General features: G+C 38.9%; 2 protein-coding genes across 2 annotated transcripts; one reads left to right on the forward strand and one right to left on the reverse strand.

Moving 5' to 3' along the window:
• Nucleotides 1-3,577: 3,577 nt before the first annotated feature.
• Nucleotides 3,578-5,233, forward strand: LOC146654059 (uncharacterized). Its single transcript, XM_085380278.1, has 4 exons — nt 3,578-3,672; nt 3,801-3,859; nt 3,951-4,044; nt 4,183-5,233. Exons 2-4 carry the CDS (start codon nt 3,805-3,807, stop codon nt 5,027-5,029), a joined length of 996 nt encoding a protein of 331 aa, XP_085236404.1. The 5' UTR covers nt 3,578-3,672; nt 3,801-3,804; the 3' UTR covers nt 5,030-5,233.
• A 387-nt stretch (nt 5,234-5,620) lies between these two features.
• LOC146654060 (zona pellucida-like domain-containing protein 1) lies at nt 5,621-8,066 on the reverse strand. The gene is made up of 10 exons (XM_085380912.1): nt 7,967-8,066; nt 7,488-7,714; nt 7,147-7,337; nt 6,954-7,026; nt 6,770-6,867; nt 6,607-6,690; nt 6,353-6,521; nt 5,970-6,069; nt 5,854-5,874; nt 5,621-5,760 (listed from the first exon to the last, which is right to left on the reverse strand). Exons 1-10 carry the CDS (start codon nt 8,058-8,060, stop codon nt 5,666-5,668), a joined length of 1,152 nt encoding a protein of 383 aa, XP_085237038.1. The 5' UTR covers nt 8,061-8,066; the 3' UTR covers nt 5,621-5,665.
• Nucleotides 8,067-10,468: the final 2,402 nt, after the last annotated feature.

The raw sequence follows: 10,468 nt of genomic DNA on the forward strand, positions 1-10,468 counted from the left end.
ATAAAACAAATCTTTTGCCATCCATTTTTCTTTATTCTCTTTATTTTTGCGTTGTTGCAATGTTTTCCAGAATAATGCCACTTTATTATGCACTCAAAACAGCCTACCTGGCTGACAGCGTGGTCTCTCCTGGTTATGTCCACTGAAGTTGTTTCCACGAGTCACAGTTAGCAGCACAGAAGCAAACAGCCACCGCAGAGAAGCTAACCCCATGCATTTGCAAGTTTGCTGCATTGTTAATATGTCCACCATTGAAGTAAAAACCAGATGAACATTAATCCCAACTCTATTCCAGACTGTGGAAGGAAAAAATGAATAATTTAATCCATGATCCTTGTTTTCATCATAGACTGGAAAGTACTTCTAGAGATGCTGCAAACCCACAGAGATGCAAGGTAAGTAGTGTGCTAGTTAATCTGCATAACTTTCAATGGCTTGCTGAAAAATTTATAAGGCCAGTAAGGTAAGGTGACAGTAAGAGTGGAGTGACTGGTCACTGGTGGAAAGCAGCAAAGAAAAACAGACTGATGCTGCCTGATCACATTACTGCTTTTGTTCTTCTCAATGCTACCATGATACTGATTAATGATTTGGCTCCTGAGGTACAACAACGCAGCTTTGCTTTAGAGGAGTCTACTGAGAATGAGGTGCGTCTCATCTAAGAGAGGATATCAATAAGATTTTTGTATAGAAATGCCACTGCAGATTCTGCTTACAGGTCAAATTCTTTATTGATTTCCTTATTGATTCCTGAAAAAATGTAAGTCTACATGGGTTTTCAGGGTCAATGCAGCTTCATTATCTCTGAGTTAAAAACAGCATGGAAACACAGAAGAATAAAGGCTTCCCAGAAACTGGGTTGTACAAAAGCTCCACTGCTCGGAGTTTCACGTCATTGTTTTGTGACGTGAGACTGTCAGAAAAACACACCAGCACTGATAAAAGGAACAGAGAATCCAGAATCCTGTTATTTCCAGAATCTTTTTAGCTTGCAACCAGTTCTCAAATACCATTCCCATTCACAGAGGCAACTTTTAAATTCACATAGTATGACAAGTATGGTATGGATAACTGATCAGATCAAGAGTCTGTCATTGTGCAAGCTTTAGCTTCACCTGCCGATGAACCAGTCTCACAAACCTGTCGAATGCTGCGTTGTCCGTGTGTGTTTACTTTCTGATAGCTGCTGCAAATTAGCTGAAAGTGGAATGAAACTAAGGTCAAGGTCTGTGTGGCTCAAAAGCGACAGATCATTTGCATCAACAAATGCCACTTTTATCTGTGAACTGATTAAACTGCCCATTGATCATCAGTAATCCAGGTTGTTGTTATATAAAGTGTAATGATCTGACGAGTTATTTCCATGCAATTTTATGTAATGTTAAACAATATCATCATTTTCTAGAAATATAAACTCGTGGTTATACATCCATGTGCCCTCAGCTCACCATATACGTGTGACAAGAGTCACATATGCTCAAACTCTTCAGTGCAAAGAGGAGCCAACAGGTCCATTGTTGTGTACAGTAACCAAAGTCTTTCTCACTCTGTGCTGTTTTTGTAGTGAAATAGATACTGGACTTTAGATCATACGAATAACCTAGATATTCCACTAGGGTAGCCATGAACTATGATCTTCTGATGACTACTCGCAATTTATCTAACCGAGCAGCGTTCAACTTTCACCCACATACGCGTGTCACTGGTGGGAAAAGCCTGCACATTTCACTTACCAAAAAACAGTAAACATAGCCAACAAAGAACTGCTAAATAATATCACAGATTTTATTACCAGCAGCATAAAAATATAAAAAGCAAAAGCAACTCAAAAGTTTAAAAGGACCTCCGCGCTGTTTACATGAGTTGTTTTTTTCTGTTCTTACAAGCAGCACAAACACTGATGAGTAAACTCTTCTCTGTCAAGCATCCAAAGCAATCCATGATAAACTAAAGCTTGGTGAGCTGGTCCAAAACGCATTTCATTGAACTGTTACACAATTTAAAGACTACAAAACACACAACAAACAACTTTTCGTCGGGAATGATGCATAAAAAGCCATAACCTTGACTGCAAGTCAAACAAGTTACTCAGTGCAAATATTCACGTAGTCTGGGTTCTTGTAAAATGAGCTTTTGACGTAAAAAGACAGAAATCAGGCCAAAGTTCACATGTGTCTGCAAATAACATTGTTAAACTTGTTTGGGTCACCCTAATAAATCCAAACCCCTGCAAGAATTCAAGGTAAAATGTCCACACTTGGGAGGAATGAGACCTTTCCATGAACTATAGACTGACATTTACCTCTTGCACAGATTTCTTCTTTTTTTTGCTTTTTAGCATGGAGGTAAGGACAAAGACATTTTAAGGCCTTTTAGAACAAAAGAATGAAAGAGGTACTAAGCAAAGAGCAAATTCTTCGTCTAAAATATCCACTATTCTTCATTTGCACATCATCTGTGCCAACCATCTCAACCTTGCCTCTCTAACTTTGTCTGTCAGTCTGTGATAGACTCATCCTGGTCATGTCCTCATTTTTGGCATCTGCAGCTCAGCCTCCTGTGAAGTGAATCTAAAAAAAAGTGTCACAAAAAGAGGTTGTTTATCACATGCATGTATTTGAATTCTGGGAGGAAGCCTGAGTACCTGGAAGAACCCATGCTAGCACAGGGAGAATGTGCCAAATAGTGCTAGGCGGTCGGTGGCTTCTCAGACTCAAACTCCAGCACACCCCTGTGCTCTCCTTTCATTAAACAACATGTAGTCATGCAATCTGAACTAGTTCATTATAATGTGAACTTTGAGCTAGCTGCCTCTTGTGCAGTGTAAACTTACCCACTGGGTTTGTAGGCTTTGTTTTTGCATTTTGATAATTACCCTTTTCTTGCTGGGGGTTGTAGCCAGGAGTGAAAATGTTTTTACAAAAGGGGGTAGATGGACTGAAACAAGAGATCCTGTCTAAACTTTGCATGCAAACGCTAAGGTACAGCTGGAAACTAGCACTAGCTAGCTTGGGTGAAAAGGTTTTCATGTAATTCATAAAATGAACATCAGACTTCTTTAAGTATAATCTTGAAAGCTGCTTTTAGGTGCTCCAAATGTTATCAGTCATCTCCCGTGACAGTGTAGAAGGGGCAAAGGTACAAAACGCTGCCATAAATAGGCCAGGCTACACCTTTGTTACTTGAAATAATGGCTTCTCAATCACAAGGTAGCCACAACCTATAGCATACACATCTTACTTACATTTTTCTGCTATAAATCCAACTATAGTATGCAAATTGCATCCCACACTGTATTGAAATGAGTGTCTGAGACCAGAAGCTATTGTGGTATCAAATCAAATGAGAACGAGAATGAGTTCAGTACAGTCAGACTCTTTATTTTTTCTTTTCACTAGTGGAGTTAGGCTTTGCTGGCTATTAGGGTTACAAGTGTAATACACTTTCAAGCATTTGCAGACGTGAAGGCCATTTCTTCCGTGCAAGGTGTGTTTCTAACTTACTTTAGGCTTTTTTTCACTCAAAATTCCAAAGGTAGTAAAATTCTATCATCAGTGTGACCCTCCACGTGTTGACTGTTGACATAAGCAGAGTTGGGGCAGCTGCTCTGATAACAAGGACTTTATAAGTCAGATGAGATGAGCAGTCAGTCCACACACCCCTGATACTCAGGTAAAGACATACTTACATGCATAATGTGCTTATTTTTGTACTGGGAGAAGAATATATTGAAACGTTCTTATAGTTATATGTTTTGAGGGTAAAATTCTAATATTTTTCTATCATCTGTCCTTCTACAGAAAGATGAACATGCATTTAAAAGTTGTAATCTTTGCTGTGTCCTTCCTGACAACTTCAGGTATGTTTATCTCCTCCTTTCCTCCTTTTTCTTCATTTTGCCATGTGATTCTTTATTTATGTAGATTTATGCTTTTTTTTAAAAACTATAGGATACCCACTACACAGTGACAGCAGAGAGCCAACGTGGTCTGATGGAAAGACCAACCAAGCTCATGACAAGGCAGACCTCACAAAAGATTTGCAGTAAGTTGTCTTCATGAACGACCATATCTTCAGTGTCTAAAGACATATGCAAATATAAATACTTGCTTATTACTATTTTGTAGCATATAACCTGTCTTCACACGTTATAATTCAGTTCTTCTTTCTTGATTTCTGCAGAAAGGTTTACAAGAGCAGCATAGACAGCAGTGCACTTTACAACCAAGAACATGATGACAACCCTGTGGCAGAGGAAATGCAGCGCAAGCTCGCCATGGAGTCGGAGCGCCTGCGCATCCGTCTGCGTCAAGAGCTGGTGGAGCTGCGAGAGAGGCTGTCCCCATCTTCGGCGCATCTCAGTTCCCGCCTGGCCAGCATGAGAGAACGCTTAACTCCCCTGACTCAGCAGCTCCAAGGCTCTCTTAGTAGCAACAGCCAAGATCTGTGCAGCCAGCTGGGTCTCTATCTACAGGCTTTAGAAACAGCTGAGGCTCAGGAGGAGGCCAGTCCGTCTCTGTATCAGGAAGCCTTCGAGTTAATCAGCCAATCCCTGGAGCACAGCAGTTTTAAGTTTGCTAACACCATCAGTGACTTTTATACCAAAGCAAGTGGAGTGATTGAACATCTGAAACAGACTAGTGATCGTGAAGAAGAGCCAAGCACATCAAATGTATGGCTGGAAATGAGCTCCAAGTTGGGACAGGAAGTGAGTTCACTTAAAGAGGAGGCACAGAACAGAGTGGAGGCCCTGAAAGTACAGCTTTCTGCAGTGCTACAATCTGCACAACCTCATACAGCAGAAGTGAGAGGTAGCATAGAGCAGTTCTGCCAAAATGCATCCGTGGAGGTCCAAGTGCTTCAAGCTCGAATGGAAAGGCTGTTCACAGGGCTGGAAAAGGAGCTTGGGGTCCCAAGAGCCTCTAGCGCGACTTCTTCTTCATTTACACTCCAAAGTGGCTCTTTGCGGGAGGACTTCTCAGTTAAGCTCTCAGCTCTGATTCAGGACATTATGCAGTCAATGCAGTGACTACAGAAATCTGTATTCCTTTTCATTTATTTGTTTGTTTGTTGCCATTGTAGCAGCTCAGTGAGTATGTTGTAAATATGTCTGAAAGTGTGAATTTGATGCATTTGTCTCATTCTGTATGTGACCCGGTGAGGAATTGTCAATATGTATATATATGTATATATATGTATATATATATCGCTGTCTTTTGAGAGTAAAGGTATTCATGACACTGTACAAATGACCCTTTCTTTCTGTCAATTAATTATTGCATGTCAGTCACAGAGTCTCTGAGTTTCTTTGTTTGTTTGTGTTTATTTAAAGCATATACTTTATTTGCTTATAAGCAGTTGAGATTCTATAGAAGACATCTTACAGAAAAAACATCTTGTAGACAAGTATAATCAAAATTTATTTCTATTGCCATAAAATATCAGAATTACTTGTTTTTTAATTGCTTTACAGTTCAAGTTTGACTTTCCCTTCACAACTGACAACTAAGTATGGATACAAAATTATATTTAATAGGATGAAAACTACAACATTATCAGATTTTACCTCACAATCTACAGCACTATGCAGCTTCAGCATTGTACAAGGTGACAATGCAAAGAGAATTGGCTGGTTGATCTGTCAGTCCAGTGCAATTAAACAGCTTCAGAACAAACCAGCCACCAAGACCCAGCAGGACAGCAGGCGCACAGTCAGGCCTGTCATGTTATGGCCATCGCTGCCTGAAGTCACGGTATTACCTGATGCACACAAGAAGAGATGAATTAAGTTTGCTTTTTGAATTATGAAACAATATTAAGATGTATTTATGAGTCTAACTAAAGTATACTCACTGTCTTCTGCATTGGGAGAGTCTTTAATAAAGTAAAAGAAAAACGGAAAGTGAGAAACTTTGTAACTTAAGTATTCTTGGAAAATCGCAAGAAAAGAATAAAAATATGTTTCAAACCTTTAGCCATGTAAAGAGGTCCGACTGAAATGGTAGTTGATTCGCTGCTTTCTTTACCAAAAGGAACCAAAGACCTTTTTCTTCTGTTATTAGCACAATTCTGAAAATGTTTAACACAAAACATGTGGAAACTATGGATTTATAATATACATGTTAAGATAGGGATGAGCCTACAGCCCCAGGGATTTAGTGGCCCAACTGTGAACCACAAAGTGTTGCTGGTGGAAATAACAATCTCTTTCCTGCCAAGTTCTATAAAACCATTAAGTAATATATATTATATATTATTAAATATTGTCTGTGGTATCTTTTCTCTACCATGACTTTATCTGCTGTTTCAAAGAATGCGCTCATTCTTGACTTTTCAACTTACTTGAAATTACCTGAATTTGTTGACATTTGCTAGGCTCACAGAGTCTCAGCATGCAGTGCACATAGATGCTGGACTTTGCCTGGTCATGGTGCTGAACAAAGCGGAAGGCCTCAAAGTTAAACCGGGCAACCGTGGAGACGCCATTGCTCGTCACAGTCGTCCTGTTAGCTATATTGCAGCTGGTGGAAAGTGTTTTTTTTTTTTATTAGAGACATGAAAATATCTTAATGTACAGTTACACTGTGCTAGTGTGCGCTTTCTTACCCAGTGAAGATGTCATACTGCACGCTCTGTGGCATATTGTAAGGAGTTGGAGTAGCAAAACAACGATCCAAGAGTAAATTGAAACTAAAAAAAAGACAATACTGAATCAACAGGAATGAAGTCTGATGAGTTCGTTATGAGCATCCGAAAGGCATTTACTTACTTTTGTGTCAGATTATTAGCCTTGACCTCCACATATAACTTGGTTCGCAGCTCAAGTCCTGGTGGAGGCACCACTAACGGATAGTTAAAGTTAGAGTCCTAGAAAAAGAGTGTCAGAGTAAACCAAGTCATTAGAAACACATCTGATTTGTGTCCTCATGAGCTGACTGATAATTTATACCTACGTTAAAAACACTCATTTTGAGTGAATCGATGAAGGTCCCATTATTGTTGCTGGTTGCCACAGAGACTGAGGAGCTAGAAAAATAATTGAAAACATGCAAAAAAAGACAGAGAAACATATGGTAACTTTTAGATTTGCTGTATAAATGCGCAATAAGAAACACATCTCTGGAGTAAGTATATCTGGTTCCTCACGCTGTAATCTGTGTATTGTTCAAAAGGTATTGCAGTGGATATCGGCAGGAGAAGTGGTAATAGAGATCTGTGGAGTAGCTGATCAGCCCCTGGTCAGATCTAGGTGTGTTAATGTATCCTGTAACAATAACTGCCTGGGTACTCGAGAAGCTGCCGAAGGGACCTGAAGGGTCTGGCTTTTCATCTACAATCTAAGAAAGATAGAAAGAGATACGATTGTGGTTCATATATGCTGCTAAACAGTTTCCCAAAAAGCAGCCAGATATCTAACATCTGGCAGCTCCATTTTCCAGATATGTGTCATTTTTTGCCAATCTCTCCATTCTCCAATATCCAATAACCTGCAGAGACTGGCGACAGGAGTTATCCTGACTCTGGTTGACAGGAAGCTGGAAATGGACGACCGGAGGGTTCACACTGGTGTCCACAGAGCCCTGGCACGCTGTATTACTGTACTGCCCATTCAGTGCTAGCTCTGTGGCATTGAAGCCAGCCCACTGAACTGTGCATAGGTTGATGTCCAGGGTAATCTTGCTGGTGCCACATTGAACCATTAGGTCTGAGTTTTCTGCGAAAGAAAGAAATTTTAAAAACCCTGGGAGTTAAATAGTTGTTTAATTTTATATATTAATAATGTGATTTTTTTTTTTAATTAAAAGGTTAAATGATTATGATTTAGTGGCTGCCATGTTTAAAGCCTAAATCTTGTACAGCTAAATAAATATCTACCAAATTTGGTCAAAAAGTTTTAAAAAGAGCATTATTTTTGTTTTCTTAATAGCACTGATATTTTATTTGTTGAAAGTCACACAAAAAGTACCTGGGGTCCTTTGATATTCAGAGGAGCAGTTATAGAGGCACCGAACAGGCTGCAAAAGCATCACCAGCAGGGGGAGACAACGGTAAAGAGCCATAATGGCAGTTCCTGTAAAAGGAGTAAAACAACAGTAGCAACAGTTATTTTTATTATTTTATGTGAAAAATGTGTAAATAAGTTGCTGTTTTTCTACTAGATGATTCCAATGTTTATAATAAGGTCTACAATCATGTGGAAAGGTCCGGAGCCACACTTCATTTCTTTAGAGAAGCCAGACGCTTTTGTAATTTCTTTTTAAGTGGTCTTGAACAGTTTTCTGGGGGGTTTTTCTTTTAATTTCACTGACCTATGATAATAGTAGATAACCTATCAGAGAGCCAATTTTAAATTGTATCATGCCTGGTATATCACAGTATGCAGTCCTTAAAAAACCAGAGGAGGACAAAAGAAGAAGTGGTAGGCCTAAAAAACTATCTACAGCACATAAACAAAATCTGAAAATAATGTCCTTAAGAAATTAGATAAATACAGCAATGACCTGACATGGGACCTGAGAGATGCATCTGGCCCTTTAGCGAATTCATCTACTGTTCACTGAAGCCTCGTCAGAAATGGTCTCAGTCGAATTCTGGCTGTCAAGAAACCATTCTCAAGGAAGGAAATGGGGCGAAAAGGATGTTTGCCAATTTACACAAGAACTGGACTGAAAATCAGTGGCATCTTGACATGGAGCTGACCAAAAGGCAACCACCATCCAAAGAAAAGCTTTGAGCTTCAAGAAGCCTGAAGAACTATTCTTTAAGACTACTTAACAATAGATGTATCATTGCACCAATTTCCCATTTCCACATTACTGTATTTTTAAAAAATGACAATTGACTGAATCCTTTTTCACAGTACTGCATATAATTCTTTATTTTAGGAAGAGACCTATGCAACAACCAGAAGAGGGTCTTACCTTGGTGATACCTGAGCAGGTGCTTGTCACAGTATTTGAGATATATGGCTTATATAGTATTCAGGATACATACCACAGTTGCGTGACTCAGTAGCCCTCCCTTTGTCTAATTTTAGACCCCCACACACACACACACACACACACACACACACACACACACACACACACACACTTTCCCCTATCTTTGTGTACTGGGACTTGTGTGACACAGCTCCCGCAGGTTAGCTGCAACTGTTGTTTCGGGTTTCTTCCATCAGAAATCATTATCAAAGAACAGAAGTTAAATATAGCTGTCGGCTGTCGCACCTTCCTGCAATGAGGCAAGTGAGGTTTAAACCTTGATGCAGTGTGCATATTTGGTTGTTGAACTTTTCAACTGACTTCAGACAAAGTGAGCCACGGACACTTTTCTCCCTTACTTAATTTTTCACTATAACTTCTTACAAAAATCAGGCAACATTACTGAAGACCTGCAGGTTTTTCATTATCATATTGCAGCTAATGTTTCTAATAAAAAAATGCCTGAAACACATGCAGAGCAAATGCATTTTACAAAGCAGAACCCAGGCCAATGCATAAATTTAATAACTGAGATCCTCCATCGACTTGCAAATAATTCAAGAATCAGATTTCAAAAGCAAAAGCAAAAAAACAAAAAGACTAAACATACATGCTTCAAGAGTGGCTTTATCTCTTGAGAATTATGCACAATGAATGCTTGAGAGGTGATCTTGCCACAACAGCCTATTAAAAACTTGCTGTTAGTTCCCCTTGCATGTCAGACTTATTTCAATCTTGATAGAACTGCATTGCCTATAGACTAGATACCTATAGGCCATAACTGTTACAACTCTACTGAGAACACCCATTGTTCACTAGTAATATAGAAGAAAATTAGCTTAGTGTTCTGCTAAAGAGCCCAAGGTGAAAGAAAACATTTGTCACTCTATCCAGTGTCACTCTGTCCTGATTTTTACCTCAGAGGAAACTTGTTTAGAAAAAATTCACAGGCCATTCTTCCACTCCTTAGTCCTTGTATTGTTATATTTTTTTCCTGCAATGACCTTGACTGCACACATGGTTGTAGTGCTTTTTGATAGAAAGTGTGGTTGGTTTGTTTGAATTGTTGTACCAAGTGTGAAATAAATAAATAAATAAATAAATGAAATGAAATCAGTGAATTATGCAAGTAGAATGATTCAGTTCAAATCCGTTTTATTTATATAGCACCAAATTACAACAACAGTTGCCTCAGCACATTTTATATTGCAAGGTAAAGCCCCTATAATAATATACAGAAAACAGAGAACATGATGGTCACATGTCCAGAGGTTAATGGGTCAGCTTTAGCCACCAATGTCTCAAACACTGGACATGTGTGGCTTAATCTTAATATTTAATAGTTTATCTTAATACTTAATGTTTATCTTTATAAAGACTAAGATTAGGTATCAAACCTATTTCATTTAATAAGCTTAACAGAAGCACTACTACTGTAAAAATATGTGAATTTTACTGTGAAATTAACTTGCCTGATGCATCAATAC

This window comes from Rhamphochromis longiceps, linkage group LG14, assembly GCF_057381845.1.
Source record: "Rhamphochromis longiceps isolate RC_006_pf linkage group LG14, R_longiceps_female_GT1.1, whole genome shotgun sequence".
Taxonomy (NCBI): Eukaryota; Metazoa; Chordata; class Actinopteri; order Cichliformes; family Cichlidae; genus Rhamphochromis; species Rhamphochromis longiceps.

Coding starts and splice junctions, on each gene's coding strand:
- LOC146654059 (XM_085380278.1), top strand. CDS start 3,805: ATGAACATGCATTTAAAAGTTGTAATCTTTGCTGTGTCCTTCCTGACA. Junction 3,860..3,950: donor GTCCTTCCTGACAACTTCAG/GTATGTTTATCT, acceptor TAAAAACTATAG/GATACCCACTACACAGTGAC. Junction 4,045..4,182: donor GACCTCACAAAAGATTTGCA/GTAAGTTGTCTT, acceptor TGATTTCTGCAG/AAAGGTTTACAAGAGCAGCA.
- LOC146654060 (XM_085380912.1), bottom strand. CDS start 8,060: ATGGCTCTTTACCGTTGTCTCCCCCTGCTGGTGATGCTTTTGCAGCCT. Junction 7,715..7,966: donor TGAATATCAAAGGACCCCAG/GTACTTTTTGTG, acceptor TTTCTTTCGCAG/AAAACTCAGACCTAATGGTT. Junction 6,868..6,953: donor TCAAAATGAGTGTTTTTAAC/GTAGGTATAAAT, acceptor CTCTTTTTCTAG/GACTCTAACTTTAACTATCC.